Source organism: Arachis hypogaea, chromosome 16 (assembly GCF_003086295.3).
Source record: "Arachis hypogaea cultivar Tifrunner chromosome 16, arahy.Tifrunner.gnm2.J5K5, whole genome shotgun sequence".
NCBI lineage: Eukaryota > Viridiplantae > Streptophyta > Magnoliopsida > Fabales > Fabaceae > Arachis > Arachis hypogaea.
This window is the reverse complement of record NC_092051.1, coordinates 25,663,169-25,688,424: the sequence shown is the minus strand read 5'-3', so window position 1 is coordinate 25,688,424 and position 25,256 is coordinate 25,663,169. Positions and strand designations below refer to the sequence as shown.

Here is a 25,256-nt window from a genome sequence, read left to right as displayed (position 1 = left end):
CAAAAATCACGATTATAAAAGTGTATAATGTCAAACAAATAGTTAAAAAAATATAAATAATAAATAATAGAAAATTAGAGCTCATATAAATAGAAATAACAAGAATTTTATAAATAATACACACATATACAAAGGATAAAGGTGGTAAAAAGTAAATAAAAGGTTAGTATCTATGGCTAAAAGCCCGTTAAGAAAACGCAGAAGCTAAAAATAGTTGCTTCTTGTAAACGCTGGTTTTGGCAACAGAATCACTTCTGCGTTCATGAGAAAAAAATTTGCCAAACCAAAAGTTGAAACTTTCAAGAAATTTAAACGTGCTTCTTCCCTTCCAACGGATTTCCCAAACACACCCCTAGTAGTTCTAATTTGCGGTTAGCATGATAAGCTTATGAAATTAGATCAAATCAGCCCCAAATTAAGGGATTCTAATGCCTCAAATTCTCCCCTCAATTAGATTTTGATTTGATCTTATTTCATAAAATTATCATGCTAATAGTCAATTAAAACTCTTATATGTGTGTTGTAGTATCACTTTTGGCACCGCCAATAAAAAAAATGATAGAAGGAGTAACGTGGTTAATTTAAAATATTTGAAAGATGAATTTAATTAAAAAAAATTTTAGAGACTAATTTGGAGAACGATTGATCTTTTAGAGACGAATTTGATCATTTATTTTAAAATATCCTACGTTAATAAAAACGAATGACGTGATAATCAGAACTTTTGATGTGAAAAGTGAAATTTTAACCTTGACAAATAAATTATGCTACGTTTTTCTATTATCGTAGTAAGTCTCTAATCACGACTTGATATTTTTAGCATATTTTTAAATTATTTGAGAATATTTTTGTTGATAACAAAATTTAAAAGAATTTTTATCGACGCTAAAATAATTCGAGCGTATTTTTTAAGGTTTTAAAAAGGTACTTACAAATTTAGAAAATTAATATTAGTAATATTATTAATATTAATCAAGTAATTAAACAGTTGGTTATAACCGTTTTATTTTAAGATACTTCAAATAGTAACGGTTATACATGAATCATTGTATTTGTTGGCTTGAAAAGTCATCAATCATAAAAGGTTGTGAATGTTTGAATTTGTAATGTGTACGTCCAGTGACAAAAAGTAATGACCTTTCAGAAAGATTTTTTCAGCGAAAAATTTTTTTTGTTAAAGAGAGTGAAAATTTTTTATTATTGTTAAGTAAAAAATTTATAAGTTTCATTGTATTTTAAAAGAGTATGGTAATTAATTTTATTGTAATTAAGATTTAGTTTGGTAAAATTTTTACTTTTTAAGAGTAGCTTATAAAAGTTAATTTTTAAAAGATAACTTTTTAAAAGTTATTGCATTTATGTTTAATAAATCAAATTAAAAATAACTTTCAATAAATACAAGCAATATCAATTGCATTTGATAAAATGACTTTTAAAATTTAAAAATATTATAATAGACATAAATGTAAGTATTAAATTTGAAAATTAGTTAACATATGAGGTTATATTAGACTTTTAAATTTTAAAAAGTACAAGCCAACTTTGAAAAGCTCTATCTTAGGTGCTTTTAAAAGTTGCAAGCACAAGCACATGGTCTTTTTGATTTACCAAACACAAAATGAGGAGCTTGAGCTTTTAAAAAATACAAACACCTCTTCAAAAAGTTTTACCAAACCAAGTTTAAGTGTGGGAACAAGTATTTCTCTACAAAAAATAATCTAATCGTGCCTTGAAACTATAACACAATAAGTTTTGTCATGTTCTTAATCATAATTTATCCATCATTTTTAGAGAGATATTTGTGAAGATGACACAAAATCAAAACACTACGTTTAAGGTCATGAATCAAGAATTTGTCAAGTTGGATTGATTTGTTGGAACAAATTTCAACTGTTGGAGGGGTAAGATGATGTTTCTTCTTTCGAATCTCAATATTGCATATGTGATTGACCCAAAGACTACACTAATTACTGATATCGTTGAAAATGCCACACAGAAAGAAAAAAAAAAGATTATTTAAATAAAGAAGAAACGCGATGAAAATACCTTTATATGTCTAGGTCATATTCTCAATACTTTATCTAATTGACCCTATGATTTTTGGATTATTTTCAGAAATAAAATAAAAAAATTCATATTTCCCCAAACACCATTTTTGAACTTTAATTCTTTAAATACGATTTTTTTTTAGAGCAAGTTCGCCGCACCCCCGACGAAATTTATACAAATTATATAGAGTTCACCTTACCCCAGCGAACTCCCTTTAAATTTTTTGAATCCCACATCTTTAATCCATTTTAATCAATTATCATCATCTCCAAATAGCAAGGTTGCGAGAACCGGACCGGTCAATAAATCGGTGAGGTCACTGGTTTAATGGTTCACTGGTTCGACCGGAGTTCAACCGAAGTTCAACCGGTTTAATTAAATATTAAATAAAATTATTAAAAAACTTAAAATAATCTTAAGTATATAAATTCAATAATTTCTAACTTAATAAAATTTAATATTTCACATAATAAATTATCCATTACTTAATATTAGAGGTTCACAAACAACTTCAAACATCAAAGTTTATAACTAAACAAAAAATAAAACGTACATAATGACAAACCCATAATGTTCTACATTCAAAAGATACAATTACTAGCAAGTTTTCAACTAATCAAAGATGCAACTCATCAAAAATCATAATTATCATTAAGTGTTCCAACATCTCCATCATAAACAGGTAATCCAAAGCCACCATCATCAGAAGTACCACCAAAAGAAGCTGTATTTGAAGAATCAGCAACATTAGGGAAATCCACATCAAGTTCCACATCTCCTCCATCTAATAAAATAAAATAGAAAACCAAGAAAAAATTAAAGTTAGAACTTTACATCAGATATTGAGAGGAAATGAAACAAGTTTTGCTATTTCAATAACCTGTAGGATATGAAGGCATAGCATTATCCGTATAAATTAAATTTTCAATGCCTTCAATGTCTCCATTAGTAAATTCAGGATCTTCTTCATCTGGCATTACCCAAAAATCTACCGTGTCAATGTTTTGAATGTCAATTGGATCATAATTCTTCTTCTTGCGATGCATTCTAGATTGAAGGCGTAGATTATAAGTGACATAAACAATGTCACTTAGCCTTTGATGCTCTAATCGGTTCCTCCTCTTTGAATGGATTTGTTCAAAGAGGCTCCAGTTCCTCTCGCAGCCGGATGATGAAGATGTTTGATGAAGAAGACGAATTGCCATTTTTTTGCAAGTTAGGAGCACTCCCACCGTGTAGCCTCCACCATTCACCTACCAGAATATGAAATTCAACTATCAATTCTCATTCTATATTTAAAAAATATTCAAAGTAAATTGAACATAGAAATATAAATACTTACCAGGTTCAAGTCTCTTAATTGCTTTCAATGCACTTTCCCTTCCAAAACTTCCTTTTCGATCTCGATACAACTGTATCTCTTGCATTGCGGCAACCGAGTCATCACAAAGAGTTTCAATATCAAATAAATCAAGCAAAGACCTCAAGATATTTGCCTTCTTAACAAACCCCTCACTATAGAAGTAATCTGGATTCAAAAAGTATGCTGCTGCATGGAGGTCACGCTTCAAATGCTTATCCCACCGCATTTTCAAGATACTTGTATAAGGTGTGTATGCAGATTTCCTATTTCTAAACATTGTCTTGATATTAATTTTGGCTCTTTGCATGCCCGTATACACGATACCCAGAGAAGGTTTCTCATCAGCATCAACAAGCCTCAATAACTTAATTAGAGGACCAACAAGCATAACAATAGTAAAACAATCCTCCCAAAACTTACTTTCCAAGATAATTGAACTAACCATCTTCCCATTGACACTCTTGGATAATTTATGAGAAGTGAAATATTTGTCAATCACCAATGCTTGCAAGTCTTGTTTATGATCATATATACTTTTCAAAGTAATGAAAACAGTAGCAAAACGTGTTACACCTGGTTGAACAATTTCTTTCCACTCTTTTCTTTTTCTAAGCCATGACAAGAAAATCATATGATTGTAAACAAAGACAGTCACTTTTGAAGCACGAGAGGCAAGGTCAGCTATGTGAGGAAGACTTGCTATGTCTTTTAAGATAAGATTGATGCAATGAGCAGCACAAGGAGACCAAAAAATATTTGGATACTTTTCATGAATGAGTTTTCCAGCAGATACATAATTCGCAGCATTATTAGTAACCACATGCACAATGTTACTAGACCCAACCCACTCAATAACCTCAGCAAACAATTTAAACAAGGTATCGGCAGTTTTTATCATATCAGAAGCATCAACAGACTTAACAAATGACATACCAGCAGGATAATAAACTAGAAAATTAATTAACGTACGCTGCCTTTGATCAGTCCAGCCATCTGCCATCAGTGTACAACCAGTCCTTTTCCACGAGCTCCTATAACCTTCAACAAGCAACTGACACTCCTTCTTAAGATCGGCCAGCAAATGAACTCTCATTTCGTCATACGACGGTCCCTTGAAACCAGGTCCAATTGCATCAACGCCGTCCAAGGCAGGTTGAAAGTAAGGCGATTGAATTGCATTGAATGGAATCCGTGCATCAATGATCCATCTTGCAAGCCCCAACTTAACCTTGTGTTTAACTTGTTTACTGGCCAAGACACTTTTCAAAGCTGGTTGAGAGCCTGGCGTAGTCCTTTCCTTAAAATAACTTCCAATTGGAGTAGCAGCAATCGCTCTTCTCTTTCCTTTGTCTCCCATTGTTGCAGGAGCCGGAGGTTGTACAGGATTAGGCGCCTCACCCTCTTCTTCCGCTTCTCTTTCACTTTCCACATCATAACACTCAGATGTAAATTTTCTTTTTTCTGCCTTATTTTTTTTGTTTTTCTCCAAAAGCCTTTTGAATTGAAGCTCAACATCTTCAGTTACTTTGGTACAAACTTTAATTTGTCCAGGGATTTTTGCAACATGATATTTCATTCTATATATCCCCCCTCCATTATAAGTATTCAAGCAGAAAATACATGTATATTGAGCCTTGTTATTTTTGTCATACTTCACTGTAAAATATTGCCAAGCTGGATCAGATTTACCTCTAGATGAACCAGTTTGAGAATTTTGAGCAGCATTATCTTGTGGCTGTGAGTTACTTTGTGATTGTTCCATCTATAACAATAAGAAAATCAAAGACAAGAAATCAACTTCAAAAAAACCATGAAAATAATGAAGCAGCAAACAGAACAGGCAGCATAGAGAATCAAAAACTATTTCCAGCAAACAGAACAGGCAGCATAGAGAATCAAAAACTATTTCCAGATTCCAGCAAACAGAACAGGCAGCATAGATCAACTTCATGCAGCTTGACAGTCACAGAAATCAACTGATTCAGGTAAAATAAAAATTTAAAACTATTTCCATTCAGAAGCAACAAAAAGCAGAAGCAAACAGAATGGTCGAGCATAGAGCAAACAGAAGCATAGAGCATATTCATGAACCAGCAAACAGAATCAGCAAACAGAACAGGCATCATAGAGAATCAAAAACAAAAATTAAGATCAGCATGTTATCCATGAACCAGCAAACAGAATCAGATGCCCTGTTATTTTTTTTTTCAAACAGAACAGGCGAGCTAGAAGGAAGCATGTTCAAAATCAAGAAGACAAGAAAATCAGTCTTACCGACGAATGAGAGGCGGGCTCAACGCGGTGGTGGTCGCGGCTGCTGAGGAGCGCTGCTGGGTGGCGAATGAGAAGCGATGCTGGGTCGCGAATGAGGAGCGCTGCTGGAATCTGGAGCTTGGCGGGTGGTGGCAATGGTGGCCTTGGTGGATGAGGGGGGAAGAAAGGGGAGGAAGCTGGGAGCTTCGGGGGTTTGGTGGGTGGCTGATTGATTAGGGTTAGGTTGGTTAAGGTTAACGCGTACGCCAGTTTTTTTTTTTTTTTTTTTAAAAATAGCCAAAACGACGTCGTTTGGCTTATGAATTTCCAAACCACTGAACCGTCAAAAAACCGGACGGTTCTTCCGGTTCGCCGGTTAACCGCCGGTTCGACTGGTTTTTCCACCTGTTCTTTGCCATTCGATTTTTGAGGTTACCTGGACCGGCCAGGTAACCGGTTCCTGGTTTTTCCGGTTAAACCGACCGGTCCGGTCCAATTTTCAGAACCATGTCAAATAGTATATAGATCTACAAACCGTATATAGGAGTACACAAAAATACACAAGTAACAAGTATGGCTTCTTCAAGAATTTTTTTAATTATAAATTAAAAAAAAATTATATTTAATAATGGCAACCATTATCATCGTCTCCAGAAATACACAGGTACACCGAATAAGCTATATTTAACAAGAATGTAAACTTCTGAAAAAAGAAGCACCAAAGGACAATTTAGTGGAAGAAAAGGACCTAATTTCTACTGTTGTAGAAAAAATACAAAAGATATATATTGTGGTTAAAGAATTCAATATGGCAACACAAAAAAAAATAAATTGAATGGTGGTGAAATTCTGGGGTTCTTGTTTGCAATGATCGCAACTAATTCAAAACATATGAAGAAGTGAACAACAGAAAAGTTTTAATGGGTAATGACATCTCAGCCAAAGTTTGTGGTCAAAGAATTGTGGAATAAAATTTTACATTTAAAAAGAAATTAAATTTAATAAATGTACTTCATGTTCCCAATTTGAGAAAAAAATTAGTTTATGTTAGTCTCTTATATAAAAAAAGGATTTAAAGTTCTAATAGAATCTAATAAAGTGGTCTTATTTAAGAATGATGTATTCATAGGAAAATGATAATATACTGAAAGCATATTTAAACTTAATATTGATAATAAAATGAATTTTTTTTGTATGTTATTGATTCTTGTGATTTATGACATAATAGATTAGCACACTTAAATTACAAATCAATTGAATATATGCATAAAAATAACTATATTGATCTTAGTAATAAGAATTTTAAAAAGAAATGTGATATTTATATACAATCCAGAATTACTAAATTTTTTTCTAAAGTTGAAAGAAATACACATTTATTAGAAATGATTCATAGTGATATTTGTGAATTAAATGACAATATTACTAGAGGAAGAAAAATATATTTTATAATTTTTATTGGTAATTATTCTAAATTTATTTATGTATATTTGTTTAAAAATAAAGATAAAATTTTTAAAATATTTAAAAAATATAAAATAAAAATAGAGAATATGCATGATAAGAAGAGGAAAGTTCTTCGTAGTAAGAAATAAGGTTCGAAGGGGTAGTAACTTTTAGTTTGGCAGTAAGGAATGGTTAATAAAAGGACCATAATATATATATACCTACCAAGTGTAAGGTACAAATTTAGTAATAAGAGAATTTTGGGCGCCTTAACCCTAAAACATACCACAAAGAACGGCGGTCATTTCTTTAAAGGGTATACTATTTTGTAGCTTTCTTGTTCGATGCGTGCACACGAGATAAAGTACGCGCTTGCGTGCGTATGTGTGTGCACTTGCGCGCCTACCTTTGATGGGCTTCTGGAGGAGGAGTTAGAGAAAGGGGTTCCTCGCTCAACAATTTTGAGGTCGTCCAAGACCTAACTTAAAAGAATTCTGACTGTGGACTGATCAAGCGATTGGTGAGATGTTTAAGTCTCAATGTTATAGATAATTCAATTATAGATTTTCTAATGAATTTGATAACTTTTGTGAATTTTACTCCATATATTTCGCAATAAAATGGTTTGATGGAAAAAAAAAACCGTATCTTAGTGGATATGGTTAATTCAATGTTACTAAATATAAAATTGTCTTATAATTTGTGGGGTGAAACATTATTGACAGCATGTTATATCCATAATAGGATACCGTCAAGATATAGAAATATTTCTCTTTATAAAATATGAAAAGGAAGAAAACCTAATTTGAATTATATAAAAGTGTGGGAGTGTTTAGCGTTTTATCGAGTTCATGATCAAAAGAAAACTAAATTGGGGCTAAGAGTCATAAAAGGCACCTTCATAGGATATATTCAAAATTCTAAAACATATAAAATATTAGGCTTAGTATCTAATGTAGTTGTTGAATCAAGAGAGATAAAATTTATAGAAAATAAATTTATCAATAATTCAACTTCTAATTCAGAGTATCCCAAAATGATACTAATTCTTCAAAAAATAATAAACCTTTAAGTGACAAAGAATTAATTGAATCAAAGAATAGTTTGAAGTGAGAAAAGAAAAGGACTTAGGTCTAAATTTTATTTCTTCTCAAACTATCACTTTTTTAGTAGAAGGAACTACAGATTCTATAACAAATTAAACAAGATTCCTATTGTGATAAACATAAAGGGTGATACTCAAACGTTCAAAGAAACAATGGCTTTTAGGGATATTGCTTTTTTAAAAAAATAACAAATAATAAAATTGACTCAATATTATCAAACAATACTTGAGTCTTGGTTGATTTGCCTCTAGAAACAAATCCTATGAAATGTAAATGTATATTTAGAAGAAAGTATAACACTAATAGTTCATTACAAACCTTTAAAGTAAGGTTAGTGGCCAAGATATTTAGACCAAAAAAAAGGTCTAGACTATTTTAATTTGATACCTATAGACCGATGATAAGAATGACTTCTATTAAGACTCTTATAAGACTCTTATAGTAGTAACATCCATTCACAAGCTTTATATATATCAAATAGATGTTAAAATAACTTTTTTAACTAAAGATTTTAATGAAAAAATTTATATGGAGCAATCAGAAGGCTATGTGTTGCCTGAAAATGAAAAGAAAGTTTGTAAATTAGTTAAGTCTTTGTATGGCTTAAAACAAACGGCTAAACAATGACATGAAAAGTTTGATGCAGTGGTGTTATTAAATGGATTCTCACATAATAATGCGAATAAATATATATACTCAAAATTTACTAAGGATTATGGAGTAATCATTTGTCTACATGTTGATGATATGTTAATTATCGGAACAAATTTAGAAGGAATTCGTGTAACGAAAGAATATCTAACTTCTAAATTCAAGATGAAGGATTTGAATGAAGTTGATATAATATTAAGAATAAAAATGCATAAGAATAAAATTGGCTTTATTTTAAGTCAATCTCATTATATCAAAACGGTATTAAAAAAGTTTAATCATCTTACAATTAAAGAGTCCAATATACCATATGATTCTAATTTTAAATTAAAAAAAATATAGAGATACTCATAGTACAATTAGAATATGCTAGTGTTAGAAATAAATAGTATGACCACAATATAATATATCATGTGTCAAATAATTTGTTATTATTAGTGTATGTATTATTCAATTAAAAGGTTAATATAATAAGGTCCTTGATTAAATTTAGAGATTTATAATTGTGATCATGATCATAATATTGAGAGATAAATTTTTTATAATTTAATCTAAATTGTTCTTAATCATATGATTATTAAAAGGACATTAATAATCCAGAAATATCAATATATATATATATATATATATATATATATATAATAATTTTTATTTGATGAAGATTAATAGATCTCCTTTATTAAATTATATATAGATGGTGTACATAGATACATGACCATTGAACTGACTCATTTTAAGAATTTCTAATGGTTATAATTATAACATATTTGTCAATAAAATATTCTCAAGATGGAGATGGTACTAAAGTTTCTTTGACCTGCATCTATTGATGACAAGTCATCCTAGCCTATTTTAGCTAGTCTTTTTCTCTTGTTTTCATTAGAATTATGCACTTTCTTGAGCTACAAGCAAGCTAATTGAGTAGATTTTCATGTTTCCCTTGATTGAACCAACCATATATGAATTCATGCCATTTCATGAGGTTTTGTTTTATGCTATATTTGTTGCATATTATGAAAGAATGAATATCTCATGATTTTGAGCATAGCTTTGATGAGTTTGGTTGATTAATGATAGGTGAAGAAAGCTTGGAGAAAGGTTGAAGCAAAGAGGAATGGCTAGGAGTGAAGAGAGGACAATGGAATAAGTGAAATTGAACCAGGAAGCAAGAAGTTAGCCCCAACGTTAGCCCCCTAACTTGGAGGCTAACGTTGGAACTTGAAATTTCTTCCCTGGCCATCTAACGTTGGCACATGAATTCCTCCCTGGCTAGCCAACGTTTGCGCCAACGTTAGCCCCCTAACTTGGAGGCTAACGTTGGCACATGAAAACATAAGGGAGAAGGGCCAACGTTTGCGCCAACGTTAGCCCCCTAACTTGGAGGCTAACGTTGGCACATGAAAACATAAGGGAGAGGGCCCAACGTTTGCGCCAACGTTAGCCCCCTAACTTGGAGGCTAACGTTGGCACCACAAGCACACTAGACAAGGCCAACGTTAGGGTCAAAGTTAGACCCCTAACTTTGGCTCAAACTTTTGGTCCAACTTTTGCTAACCTCAAACCCGGTTCAATTGGTTCACTTTGGTTCTTCTTCAAACTTCAAGAGCAATCAACCAAGGCCTCTTTCAACCCAATTCCACCAAGAGTAAAGGCCCAACTCAAGGCTTGAAGATCATTTTTGAAAGTGTATAAATAGGATAGAATTCAAGTTATTCGGAGAGCTTTCCTTTTGGAATTTTCATAAGAGTTTTCGGAGAGCTTTTGAACTTTAATTTCTTTGCTTTCATTGCTTTCAATTTTAATTACATTTGTCTTGGATCTTGGATTAGAGAATTGAAGAAATTCTGTTTCAATCTCAATCTTGGATCTCTCTGCTTTATTTATTGAATTTGAATTTCCGTTTCTGTTACTTGATTCTCATCTCTTTTCTTTGCAATTTACAATTTCCTTGCAATTGTTCTTGTTGGATCTAGGAAGGCATTGAGATCTAGACTTGTTTTTCTAGTCTCTGGGTCCTGAGATCTGAATTTCCCATTTCACTTCTCTGTTTACTGCTTTCTATATTCATTTACTTTTCTGCTTTATATCCGTTTCAATCCCAATTTCCTTTCCCTCTTCTGTTTGATGCAATTTAATTTTTCCTTGTTTAATTTCTGCAAATCCACATCCCAATCCCCTTTACATTTCAAGCAATTTACATTCCTTGCACTTTAAGATTTCGCAATTTACATTTCTTGCACTCTAAGCTTCCGCCATTTAATTTCTTGTTCTTTACATTTCAGCAATTTATTTCTTGTTCTCTTTACTTCAATGCAATTTAATTCTGCAAGTCACAAAACCATCAACCAAATCTTGATTCGCTTGACTAAATCAACCACTAAACTAAAATTGCTCAATCCTTCAATCCCTGTGGGATCGACCTCACTCCCGTGAGTTTTTATTACTTGATGCGACCCGGTGCACTTGCCGGTTAGTTTTGGGTGTTTTGGGAGAGATTTATTTTTCCTCCAAAATATCTCATCATCTATCATAACAATTAACAATGTATTTATTACACTTTGATTCCGAATACCTAATACCCTATGGTGCTAGTTGAATGGACATTAGATATGATTTAAATACTTGTAGGATTAATGATTAGTCAATACAAAATCCATCAACTCTCAGTAAAAAGTTTGAGCTCTATGATTATAATGGTTACAATGAATAAAACCTTGGCCAAGGAGATTGAATGGATGAAGAATGAGTTTCTTAAGTTATTCACGGTTCGTTATAATAATGGTAACAAGTTAGAGTTGATAATTAAACCATACTCTAAGGGTTAACCAAGAGGTGAAAAGATGGAAGGAAGTATACTTTATTTTTCTCGGGTTCTTAGTAAAAATATATTACTTCATACTATCAGATCGATAATGAGAGTTGCTAGATGCCAACCTTGATTAATAAGTTTGGTATGACTAATTTACTACCTGTATAGTGTTAAACCTTTGGGGTCACACACTAACGAGTATTCTAATCTTGGCTAAAGAATTATTTAACTATTATTTTAATTTGATCAAATAAATAATTATATTAATTTAAATATAATATTATTATATTTTTTGTTGGAACCAAAAATATAATAATAATATGATAATGAGAATCAAGAATAATTGGTTATTTTGTTTCTAAATTTGAATTTAAATTTGGATGAGATCTTACTCGATTTTGGTTTAAATTGAATTGTGATATGATATGATTCATAAGATTTCAATTTGAGATAAGATAAGATAAGATTTAAATTTGAAATAAGATATGATTTAAATTTGAATTAAACAATTTAAATTTAAAATCAATAACAATCTCATACTATATATAAAGACAAGAGTAAAGGGAATTGAGACTAATACAAGAGGTTTATTCCTTTACCTCCACATACACAAATATATGTTATCATAATTTTTGGAGAAGAATTTTATGGTGGGCAAAGAATTGCAAAGAAGTTTTCTCAATTTAGACCAGATATCCATTAATAAAAAAATTTATAGTAAAGGTTGGTCTCGATGTGGATACGTATAGTGCCTTCATACCATCAAAGGAGAAAGTTATTTTACTAGTGTACTCAAATATTTAGATATGATTCATATTATTTGAATAAAGTTCAAGTACAAAATAGATCTTTAAAATTACTTTCTTTTCCTCCACTGTGTGTTATGAACACATAATAATTCTTCAGCTAGTGCTATAGAAAATTTAATATATGCAATGCATTACATCAGACCTAATATAACATTTGCTATGTGCAAATTATCAAGGTTTACAGGAAAGTATAGCAATCAACATTGAAAAGTTATAACAAGAGTTCTTGGTTATCTCAAGAAAACCATAAACTTTGAATTATATTATAGTGATTATTTTGCAGTTTGAAAGTTTATTCTGATGCAAGTTGGATTACAAATCTTAGTCATAACAAATTCATTCAGGATGAATTTTTACCATAGGTAGTGGAGCAATAAATTGGGCTTAAAAAACGTGCTTTTCACCTTCTTCTATGGAGGTTGAGTTTGTACCTTTATCAACCGTAGATAAAGAAGTAGAATGGCTCAAGAATTTGTTATATAATATAAAGATGTGGCCACAACAAATGATAGTCATTTCAATCTTATGTGATAGTAAATCAATCATTTCTCAAGTATAAAATAAAGTTAATAATAGAAAGTCTAGACATATAAATTTGAGATATCAGTTTGTAAGGTAATTAATAGAGGATGGTGTAATTACCATTACTTGTGTAAGGTCTCAAGAAAATTTAACAGATTTTTTTACTAAAGGATTGTCAAGGGATAAAATTGAAGATATAACTACTAAAATTAGATTAAAACCTATTGTTGTTAAATAATAGAAACCTAACCTCATTCTAATAGATTATTAGTTTTGAAATTTAATGGGTAATATCAAGTTATTTAACAACCAGAGCACTAAGGTATAGGATTTAGTGCTATATAAATAAATGGGTTAAGTATGATTTTGGTCCTTAAAGTATAGGCCAAAAAATTTTTTCGTCTCCAACTTTTTTTTTTGCATACAAAATTGTCCCTAAGGTTTAACTTGGTTTTAAAATCACCATTCAAATCAAAATACCCTTCTCTTTCTTCACCAAAATACTCAGTTTCTATTCTTCTTTTTCTTCTTCTTCTTCATCACAACATCAGTAGCAACAACAATAAAATCAAAAGCAGAACCAATGTAATAAACATAAAAAATAGAATCAGAAATAAAAAAATAGAAGCAGAAGAACAATGGAATCAGAAGTTCAATGAAATCAGGAGCGCAACAATGAAATCAAAGAAACAGAATTAGAATCATAAACGCAACAACAATGAAATCAGAATCAAATTCAGAAGTTGAAAAAATAGAAGCAGAAGAACAATGAAATCAGAATAGAATCAAAATTAACAACATCAATATAATCATAATTAGAAACAATGTGATTAACAAAATCAATAAATCAACAATGTAATTAACAAAAGAAACAGGAGCAGAAGAATCAACAATGTAATTAGCAAAATCAACAAATCAAAAGTAGAATCAAAAGCCTAGGAAAGAGCAGCGGTGGGGACTAACGGCGAGGACGCGAAGCGGCGGCAAGGTCAGTAGCAGCGGCAGCAGTGGCAGAGCACGACGGCGACGAGGCACCCCTCTTCTTCTCCCTGGTCATTTTTTTTCTCTTTGTTTCTTCGCGAGCTCCTTAACGGCGGCAAGGCGTAGCGGCCAGGCACGGGACAACACCTCCTTCGTCCTCCTCTCTCAGTGCGTCATTGGCTCGCGTCTCCTCTCTCCCTCGCGAGCTCTCTCCTCTTCTACAGATTCTGATTCCTGACGACGACGGCGGCTCCAAGCCTCGCCGGCACCATCTCCCTTTCTCGCTCTTCCTTTCTTTCCCTTCCCCGGCCCCTTTTTTCTTCTTCCCTTCCCCGTGATTCCCTTTCTCCCTCTCGTCCATTGTCTTTCTCTTTTTTTTCTTTTCTTTTTTAATTTTATAATTTTTTTAGTTAGGGATAATTTGGTAATAAATTTTAAAATTTAAGTAAAAATGACGCTTTTAAAATCAAGTTAAACTTCAGGGATGATTTTGTGTGCAAAAAAAGTTGGGAACGAATAAATTTTCAGCCTATACTTTAGAAGTCAAAATCGTACTTAACCCTAAATAAATTAGGAGGGTGATTTGAAGCTTTTAATGAATTGATAATATTATTTATCAAAAGATTCCACCTATATGAATATAAGGGTAGTGCCGCTCTAATCAAGAATTTTAAGAAATTTTATTCTCGTAAATATTCATGAAATCAAGATGAGTACAAGGTCATATAAGTGCTTAAAATTATAGGCTCTTGAATTGAACTTAGAAGGTACAAGTAATGTGTGTGATTTTTTTATACTAATATATGAAGTTTAGATTTAATCAATTAGACACTTATTACTTTGTTAGAATTTTAAAAAAATTTATAGAGTAATACCCCAAATAGGTCCCCAAGAAATTTACCATCCGACAGTTTTGTCTCCCACAAAATTTACCATCTTAGTTAAATTTTGTGGGGGACAAAACTGTCGGATGATAAATTTCTTGGGGACCTATTTGAGGTATTACTCAAATTTATACTAAAAGAATATTTAATCTTAATGACATATTATTTATACATATACTTATATGATATTTGAATTTTGTAAATAGTAGGAGATTAAAAGGTATCTACAAATTTAAAAAATTAATGTTAATAATATTATTATAAATATTATTAATATTAATTAAGTAAACGGTTAGTTATTAACTATTTTATTTTGAGATACTTCAAATAATAACGGTTATATATGAACCATTATATTTGTTGGTTTGAAAAGTCATCAATCATAAAAGGTTGTGAATGTTTGAACTAATAATATATACTTACAGTGACAAAAGGTCACCAGGGACGGAGGTTCTTACTTCTTACTGTTGAAGGGGGGCAGTGAGTCAGTGACCCTCCCTCCCGATTTTAAATTTTGTTAACAAAAAATAAATAAAAAAATATTTTTAAATTAATAAAAAATATTTATATTTTTATGTTAATATATTTTATATTTATTTATTTAAAAATAAAAAATTATATTATTATTTAAAATATTATTATTAAAAAATATTTATTTATGTATTACAATATTTTATATATATTTATTAAAATTTATTAATATTCTTCTTTTTAATAATAATTTTTTTTATTTAATAAAATCTAATCATTAATATAGATATAACACATTTAATATGCATAAGCCAATGAGTTATAACTCAAATGGCATAGTCTCCCCATACTCAATTAAGAAATTGCGGATTCAAATTTCATATCTTTGGTAAAAAAATAATAATAATAATAATAATAATAAAATAAAATATGCATAAAATTGTTGCGCTACTTTTAGATACACGAAATTTTACATATATTTTCAGACTTGTAAAAGCAACTTGCATTGCAAGTGCAGTTAACTCAATAATATATAATTAATGCCACGCGGAATTTGTCTATACATGGTAACTCTTTAACTTCAAAGACGTACTACTATAATCCATGAGTGACGCAGCATGTAATAAATGATTCAGTTTCAAATTGATCTCCCATTATTGGAATATGCAGTAAACCAAACCAGTGACTTCATAATACATATGGCAAGTTAAAGTCAACGTTAGACTTTGTGTTCTGGGAGGCGGGGGTGTTTGTTTATTATAAAGTTGTTCAATTATTGATGATTAAAAAATATGTGGAAATGTATGTGAGCCAGCAAGATCTGACTTTTTTGCCTATAAAAACGGAGGATGCGAAATGCGAGTTGAACATCTCCTGCAAAACCCAGCAATCCCTCTATTTATTTACAACAAAATAAATAAATAACGCAGGCGAGGGAAACTGTGCAAGCAGTGCGATAAATATGTCAGTGGAAGCAGATCGGATGGGCATAGAGGAAGAGACGGAGACGGTGGCCACCGCCGTGGAAACCAACAATAAGCTCAAAGACCGAAAGGTGTCTTGGGCTAAGCTCCGCCGCGTAGATTCTCTCAACTTAGAAGCTGGAAGAGTTTCTCTCAGCGGCAGCCATGGCTCTAAGGTATACTAACTACTAAGTACTACTCACTACCCCTGAAAGAGAATGTTAGGTGAAAAAAAATACTTCTGCAAAAAGATATTTTATCGTAGAAAAAACATTAAAATTCAGTTAAACACTTTTAATTAAATATATTCAATTATTTAATAATTTTATAACGAATATATTTTTATAAAATTAATTATAAAAAAATTGTTAATATTAATTAAAATATAAAATAAAATTAAAAAATATTAATTTTTTAATATTATAGTTAACTTTTTAATGATGACAAATAATTAACGTGGCAGTTGAGTTGGAGAACAACGTTGAGTTTGGCATTTCAAAGTATAGGAATTGTTTATGGCGATATTGGAACATCTCCTCTGTATGTGTATGCCAGCACCTTTACTGATGGAATAAAAAACAATGATGATGTTCTTGGTGTCTTATCCCTAATCATCTACACTATTGTGCTCATTCCTATGCTTAAATACGTCTTCATTGTGTTATGGGCTAATGACAACGGCAACGGTAACCTCTTCTGATCTTCTTCCCTCCTATATGCTCTCTTTTTATTTTATTTATTTATTATTTATTTTGGTTATGTAGGAGAGAAATATCTTAATTGATTCTTATTGTTAGTTTTGGTGTCAAAATTTTTTCATCATTAATTCTTAATATTTTATTTTAATTACTTCAAAAACGGACGGCCAAGAGCGATCTATTCTTGTTTTTATCAAATGCATTAGTTAGTTTATGTGCTTTATTGTTACTTTGTTATTAATTTATTATCTATCAATGATAATGGTAATTTGTATTTTGTTAGATTATAGATAAAGGTACGAGATTCATTCGCTAATAAATTCACGCTTTGTTAAAAAAAAAAAAAAAATCACGCTTTGTTAGCTTTCGCTTGTTTTTCTTTTTGATAGTCTTAGCTCGCGTCCCTGTTCATTCTTCTTTCGTATTACAAATTACAATATTTGATCCTTTTTTAATTTTTATACAGCTTTGATATACCTCGTATAATATAAATATAAAATAGTTTAAATTAAAACGTCACAGATAGGATAAATTAATAAAATTCTAGAAGATATAAGAGAGTCATCTCTAATTTGATAATACCAGTCTTTACTCTTTATTGTATGTTGTTTACAAATTATTCTTGAAAAAATTAAAGAATACAATTTTAAAAAATATAACAAGTGACAATTATCAATTTTAAACCTCATAAAATTATTCTATGTATAGAAAGAAAAGATGTATTTTACTGCTGAATGTGAAATTGAAATTTTATGTTGACGAGTAACTTTCATAAGTTCATGTACCAAATCTATAAATTGGTCAAAGTTCAAACGCTCATTTATGTGGAATTAAAGCAGAAAAGTTTCTCTTTTGTATTTGTCTTTATGTGTGAATTAAAGACAGAAAATTATTTCATTTTTTCAGTATTTTTTTTTTGGCTATACACGTAATATATATTTTTTAATATTACTAATAAGCGTCAATTAAAAATATTTATTTAAGATTCTTTGATATTTTTAATATATAGATTTTGTTCAAGTATTTGTTAAGAATATAAAATTAAATAAATTTATAGAAAAAAAATAAAATTTTAAAAATTTCAATAGCATTAAATACTTATAAGCAAATTTCAGATTCTTTAAAAAATCATTTCCTTTTTATATTAAGTGAATTTTATAGTATTTATGATTTAGTAATTTTTGTTTAATTTAATTTTTATAGTAAATTTTAAATATTTAATAATTATTTATTTTTATATTTTTAAAATTAAATATTATTTTTTAATTTTTAATAAATTAAGCAAATATTTTTAGATACCAAATCAATTATATTTTTATTATTAGCAAAACGGCAAAACCATAAAAATTTTTTGCATATTTAGTTTAAGAAACATTTCCAATTTTCGTTTTCTATTTGATATCTTCAAGATTTATTTCCATTTTCAGTTTCCAATGTTTGAAAACTTTTGTTTTGTTTGTTTTCCACTTTTACTATACACTTTTCCACTTGCTTCTTGCCCCCACCTACCCTTTTATCTTTTCACACCCCACCTACCCTTTTCTCTTTTCAGTTTTCACTTTTCACACCACCGCACGTACATGTCACAACAAAGTCACCGCTCGCCATAAATCAATCATGACACTAAACAACCTTCCCGTGTCAGTCACTAGTTGTTACTCAACCAAATCTGATTATCTTTCCAACTTTTTGTCATGTTTATCCTGTTGAACACCGCCATTGATTGAAAAATTGAATAATAAATAGTCTCAAGCATCAAAGGAGAAAATGGATAGTTCTATAAACACTAGTATAGATACAGGACATGATAAGATATAAAATATGTGAATACATAAATTTAAAATTTTTATAAAATATAAAAATATTATTTATATAAAAAATATGAAATATTTTTTAATAAATTATAATAATATTTTAATATTTTATTAATATTAAAATATAAATTAATTTTTTAATTATATAAAATATTTATATTTTATTTTAATAATTAATAATATATATTATTTTTAAATTTATTTAAAAAATATACGTTAAACACATTAATACGTGATAATATTTAAATTATTTAAATATGTCTAATTTTTTTTATTAAGATAAAAAATCACAATAAATAAAAAAATATCCTTACTTTATAGGTCTAACTCTTAGTGCTAAATAGAGAAGGAAAATATCTAATGGTAACATGACCAATCATAAGAAGAATAATAATTCTCATAACTCATAGAGTCATAGTTATGAACGTGAACAACATGAAGATGGCGGAACTTGAAACAAAATTTTGGGAGAGCTAGATAGAAAATAATTGTCAAAATATTTTTGATATAAATTTTATTTAAGATAAGTTCGTCTAATTTCATCTCTCTTATTTGGATAATATTATCAAATTTAAAGCCGTTTTTCAAGATCTCGTTCTAAAAAATTAAGGTTAAAGTTACCAGATATAACTTTTTAAACTTTTGAAGGATATATTTCACTTTTTTCGTGATTCATTAAAGTAGAAGAACTATCTACATGTGTTGATATTGTAAAAATTATATGTTCTCCTTCATAAATATTAGCCTTTCTCTTAAAAATGTATCAATTCTTTGATTTTTCATTATTATTTTATATAAAAATTTGAATATATATCCTGTAAAATATGTAAAAAAGAAGTTAGAAGGACAAATATTAAAATTTATAATATTTATTGAATTTTTTTTATCAATTTATACAAATACAATAATATTAATATTTATTGAATATTCTATTATTTTTTATCATATAAAAATTAAATTAAATAAATAGTAAAATATAAAATAATATTAAATTAAATAAATAAAAATATCATTTTTTATATTTGAACTTAAAGATAAAAAGAGTGTTGTTTATTAAACTTATTAAATATTTTAAGTCATAATAAAGTATTTAAGTCAATTGAACTATTTTTTATCTTTTAAAAAAATACTACTAAATTTTTTATAAAAAATTTGGGGCATGTGCCCTTTTTTCATGAACTAAATTCCGCCAATGAAGATGGATGTTGATGTTGTTGACTTGTTGACAACAAACGAAGTCTTCAGCCACCATTGGATTGTGACAAAGCCATGTGGGATTTTGTTAGAGAAGAATTTAGTTCTTTAAAACTACAAAAGTGCCATGGCCCCAAAGTGAAAACATAGAAATCGTCATTTTGTCGTTTCAAAATTTTCTAAAATTTTGGGTTTGTTTTTTTAAATCTAAAAATAAAAAAAATAAATAAATAAATAACCAAACTTGTCTTTTATACTATTTTTTTATTTTTGGAAAAAAGAAAAACAGAACATCTAAACCGAACAAAATATTTGGTCTCTCTTGAATCCTGATTATCATTTTTTAATTTTTTATTCTCTCTGGAAAAATAATTTTGTTATCTACATGATTTAAACTCACGATTAATATTATGAAATCAAGGAACTTATAATTGTCGCACTAATCTCACATTGCTTAATATGGTAATATTCATTATTTTTAATCTATAATATAAATTAAAAAAAAAAAAGATCAATACATTCACGCATAGTGTCTGTTGTTTTGTTTGCATTTAATTTCAAGTGAGATGTGTATGTATATTTGAAGGAGAAAAATCTTGTGTGTGTAGGTGGAGCATTTGCATTGTATTCGCTGATATGCAGACACTTAAAGGTTAGTTTGGTTCCAAATCAACAACCAGAAGACAGAGAACTTTCTAACTATAAACTGGACACACCGTCTAACAAGTTAAAACGAGCCCAAAGACTGAAGCAGATGCTTGAGAACAGTCACACTGCTCGTATTCTTCTTTTGCTTGCAACCATAACAGGAACTTCCATGGTCATAGGAGACGGGATTCTTACTCCTTCAATTTCAGGTTTTTAATTCTCTCTAGCTTTTAACCTCTCCTAACTTCGAATTGAATGGATCCTTGATATGTATATAACATAATTGTTCATTATTTTACATGCAGTCCTTTCTGCCGTAAGTGGAATCAGTACGTCACTGGGTCAAGGTACTTAAACCTTAGTCATGTTTAAACTTACAAATAAAATGGGAATTATAAAATAATTTGATAAATTTAATTAAATTATTATTTAACAAAAAAATTTAATTATTAACTTTACATAAAAATAATTAACTGAGTTTTTATCGATTTACTTCTAAGTGATACAGATTTATTTCCTGTAAACTCACTGAAATTTGTTACAAACTTTCAATTAATACTTATATACATATATCTTTCTTTTCCTCTAAATCAGAAGCTGTAGTGGGGATCACTATAGTGATCTTAATTGTCCTATTTTCGATGCAACGATTCGGTACGGATAAAGTGGGATTCTCGTTTGCACCAATTATCTTTGTGTGGTTTGCATTCATTGGGGGGATCGGCCTCTACAATTTATTCAAATATGACCTTGGAGTGTTACGGGCTTTTAATCCAAAATATATAGTCGATTACTTCAAACGCAACGGTAAGCAAGGATGGTTATCACTTGGTGGAGTGTTTCTATGTATAACAGGTGAGTTGCATCTATATGCCTTGTTTATCAATATTGTTAGTTAAGTTGTAATGTTCTTTAATTCTAATTAAAATTCTTATAATCATAGGATCTGAAGCCATGTTTGCAGACTTGGGTCACTTTAATGTACGAGCAATCCAAGTAAGTAAATAAATAAATTTAAACTTGTCTTTGTGAATATATTCAATTTCTTTAATATTAAATTTTAGAATATACCCTCAAATTCGTTTCAAGGAATTTCAAATTGGATAGTTTGCTCTTCTAACAAATTTTACTTATAATAACATTTATTGAATCTAAATTTCTTCTAATAAAAATTATTAAACATTTATTTATTTAATACATATTAAAATTTTGATTAATAAATTATAATGGCACTCTAGTATTTCTAAAAAAAAAAATTATAGCAAAGTGTGATTTAATTTTCACTAACATACATTATCATTATCACTATCATTAATGGCGCAGATGAGCTTCTCTTTCATTACATGTCCTGCAATATTAGCTGCATATATTGGGCAAGCAGCATTTCTACGGAAGTTCCCTGGAAAAGTGAAGAATACTTTCTACGAAAGTCTACCACGTAAGTTGAGCGATCAGAGAAAATTCCTGGAATTTATGATCATTAGTTAGTAAAGTCCTATCAATCAATTGACTTGTCACATTATTGTGGTTTGTGATGAACATTCAGACTCCATATATTGGCCAACATTTGTGGTGGCTGTTGGTGCTGCTATCATAGCAAGCCAAGCAATGATTTCAGGAGCATTTTCCATCATATCGCAGGCCCTGAGTCTAGGTTGTTTCCCACGAGTTAAGGTTGTGCATACTTCTACTAAACACCAGGGTCAAGTGTATATTCCAGAGGTCAACTATATGTTCATGATTGCATGTATTATTGTTTGTGCTGCCTTCAAGACCACAGAAAAGATTAGTCACGCATACGGTAATTAATTTTGCTTATAATATCTATCTAACTATGTTAGCTATATACCAAAAATCAATCACCAAATGAGTTATTTGTTTAAAATATATATTGAAATAAATTAAACAAAAATTCATTATTATGACTGATTTAATGTATGTTTTTTTATTTGCACATAACATTTTTGAATGTCTGCATATATTACTTTGCATTACAAAAAAATTCTAAATATTTTTTATGTGGATGATACAGGAATTGCCGTTATTGGGGATATGATGATCACAACAACGTTAGTTTCGTTGATAATGCTGGTGATATGGAAGAAGAGTATATGGCAAGTTGCTATCTTCTTTTTGGTATTCGGTTGCACAGAAGCTCTATATTTCTCATCTCAGATAACCAAATTCACGGGTGGAGGCTTTCTTCCAATTGCTTCTGCTTTGTTCGTAACAACAGTAATGGGAATCTGGCATTACGTGCACAAAGAGAGATACATGTTTGAGCTCAGAAACAAGGTTTCCAGTGAGTACATAAGAGAATTGGCCGTCAACCCAGACATAAGCCGAGTTCCGGGAATGGGGCTTCTCTACTCTGAGCTTGTTCAGGGGATTCCTCCAATATTCCCTCATCTTATTGCCAGTGTGTCATCCATCCATTCAGTCCTTGTCTTTGTTTCGATCAAGGCCATCCCTGTCAGCCGAGTTGCTTTGGAGGAGAGGTTCCTATTTCGCCATGTCGAGCCTAGAGAGTACCGAATGTTCCGTTGTGTGGTGAGGCACGGTTACAAGGATGGACTTGAAGATCCTATCGAGTTTGAATCCCAATTAATACAAAATCTTAAGGCCTTCATTCAACAAGAGAGTTTTATGCTTACTGAGGGGGCTGATGTAGCAGAAAGTAGTGATCAGATGGCACTCAAGGAAGCAGAAGCACAAGTATTGCAGGAAGGAACTAAAGTAAGGTCTGCTAATTCTTCCAGCAGAATAATTCCAAACAATAATAATCAAGGCATTGTGTCTCGTGCCTCCTCGGATCCCATTGTTCATGTGGCACCTAACAAGTCGTCCACTTTCTCTGATCCGCCCATCCAGGGTGCTGAAGATGAGGTCAAGTTCATAGACAAGGCAATGGAAAAGGGTGTGGTGTATATGTTAGGCGAAGCAGAGGTGGTGGCTCAACCAAATTCATCTTTTCTCAATAAGATAGTTGTCAACTATGCTTACAGCTTCTTGAGAAAGAACTTCCGCCAAGGGGACAAGTTGATGGCAATTCCTCGTAAGAGACTTCTCAAGATTGGAATGACATATGAAATATAACTCCATATTTCAGTGCACATTAGTAGGAATCGCTTGCTCCTTCTCTTGCTCTCTCACATTCACCATTTGATACATCATACATGTAAGGTCAATTTTTTTTAGTGTCTTAATATATAGAAATAAAACAATCAAGTATCAAATAATGAATATAACAGAGCAAGTTTCTAAGAATTTCTCGGGGCAAAAGTCTTTGATGATTCACTGAAACATGTCAATAGCCATATAAATGTATATCTAGTACATCTGTAACTACTAGCGGCAAAGCCTTTTTTTGTTGTATCTTAGCCTATGTTTTAATTTCGTTCTCTCTCTCTATATATATATATATATCATTTAGTCTTCTTTATCTAATTTTAATTTGTTTAACTAAGATTTAAAATTTATTTATCATGTACCTTAAAAAATAAATGGTAATTATTTGCACTCACATTTAATTTTTTTTTTCCGAAAGAATAAATCTTTACTGATTAAGGCAACATAGGACTAAGACAATCCAATGATGCTAAGTTACAAATATGATCAGGAGCTTCTTCTAGCCACAACAAATCAGGACTGATAAAAGCAAGGTTAGCTAAGCCATGTGCAAATCTATTACCCTTCCCTCTTTACATATAAAAAAACAATTGATCTAAAACTATGTGTCAAAGTCAGACAGTCAGCTATAAAGAACCAAAATAGTCATCTCCCACCTTCCTATTCTTGAGAGCTAGTATCACCTCAGCATTATCACTTTCAAGAACAATATCCAAAAAACAACAATATTTAGCTAATTTCAAACCCAAAACACAAGCTTGAGTTTCAGCTATTTGAGATTCCACCTCCAAAGCTAACTTCCAGGTCGCTGCAGCAAGAATATTCCCATCCGAGTCCTTCTCTACTGCACCCGCACCAGCCACCTGATTCACTACCAACACAGTATTTGTATTCACCTTAATTTGGTTTAGAAGAGGTGGTGACCATGACTTTTGGCACTCCGAAACTTCATTTGAAATGCTCAGACCAACAGCAATCTCGGTTGTGTTTGCTACGCAGAATTCCTTGGAGCTTTTCTCAGCTAGCTCTATCATTTATAACACATCAATCCTTTTATCTTCAAAAACCAGAGCATTCCTGGATTTCCAAATAGCATACAAACAAGTATAAAACAATTCTCTTTGTTTTCTATCTAGACTTTTCAGCATATTTTCCACCTAGGTTTGGAGACTTACCCCATTTTCAGTCTTTGGCCTTAAGGTAAAAGGAGTTAAAACCCAAAATCTTTGAATGAAATCAGTCCCTAAACAAGTGCATATCTGATTCTTCTCTTCGAAAACATCTTGGACAAAGGGCTAGGCAATTCACACCTCTTCTTTGCAAATTCAGTTTTGTTGGGAGGGAATTCCTCATCAATCTCCACACAAAATTCAAGACACTTGGGTGAATTTTGAGCTTCCAAAGCATGCTCCAATTTGGTTTTGTGTTTATCATCGCATTGTTGCTAGTGTTCTATCCTTCACTACA

The 25,256-nt window shown here is 30.6% G+C and overlaps 2 protein-coding genes across 2 annotated transcripts; one reads left to right on the top strand and one right to left on the bottom strand.

Annotated features, from left to right (window-relative positions):
* Nucleotides 1-2,681: 2,681 nt before the first annotated feature.
* On the bottom strand, nucleotides 2,682-5,535 carry LOC112756886 (uncharacterized). The gene is made up of 5 exons (XM_072220459.1): nucleotides 5,455-5,535; nucleotides 5,065-5,174; nucleotides 3,392-4,833; nucleotides 2,930-3,289; nucleotides 2,682-2,833 (listed from the first exon to the last, which is right to left on the bottom strand). The coding sequence occupies exons 1-5, from the start codon at nucleotides 5,533-5,535 to the stop codon at nucleotides 2,682-2,684; spliced, it is 2,145 nt and encodes a 714-aa protein (XP_072076560.1).
* Nucleotides 5,536-15,947: 10,412 nt separating this feature from the next.
* Nucleotides 15,948-24,107, top strand: LOC112758632 (potassium transporter 5). Its single transcript, XM_025807343.3, has 9 exons — nucleotides 15,948-16,482; nucleotides 16,770-16,992; nucleotides 20,621-20,869; nucleotides 20,966-21,007; nucleotides 21,255-21,515; nucleotides 21,604-21,656; nucleotides 21,984-22,098; nucleotides 22,207-22,461; nucleotides 22,693-24,107. The coding sequence occupies exons 1-9, from the start codon at nucleotides 16,306-16,308 to the stop codon at nucleotides 23,754-23,756; spliced, it is 2,439 nt and encodes an 812-aa protein (XP_025663128.1). The 5' UTR covers nucleotides 15,948-16,305; the 3' UTR covers nucleotides 23,757-24,107.
* The last annotated feature ends 1,149 nt before the right edge of the window (nucleotides 24,108-25,256 follow it).

What these genes read in the sequence shown, in the direction of transcription:
- LOC112758632 (XM_025807343.3), top strand. Translation starts at nt 16,306, where the DNA reads ATGTCAGTGGAAGCAGATCGGATGGGCATAGAGGAAGAGACGGAGACG. An exon ending in GCGGCAGCCATGGCTCTAAG is followed by an intron (nt 16,483 to 16,769) that starts GTATACTAACTA and finishes TTAACGTGGCAG; the next exon opens with TTGAGTTGGAGAACAACGTT. An exon ending in AGTGTTTCTATGTATAACAG is followed by an intron (nt 21,516 to 21,603) that starts GTGAGTTGCATC and finishes TTATAATCATAG; the next exon opens with GATCTGAAGCCATGTTTGCA.
- LOC112756886 (XM_072220459.1), bottom strand. Translation starts at nt 5,535, where the DNA reads ATGCCTGTTCTGTTTGCTGATTCTGTTTGCTGGTTCATGAATATGCTC. An exon ending in TGGCAATATTTTACAGTGAA is followed by an intron (nt 4,834 to 5,064) that starts GTATGACAAAAA and finishes TGATGTGGAAAG; the next exon opens with TGAAAGAGAAGCGGAAGAAG. An exon ending in AATTAAGAGACTTGAACCTG is followed by an intron (nt 3,290 to 3,391) that starts GTAAGTATTTAT and finishes TGAATGGTGGAG; the next exon opens with GCTACACGGTGGGAGTGCTC.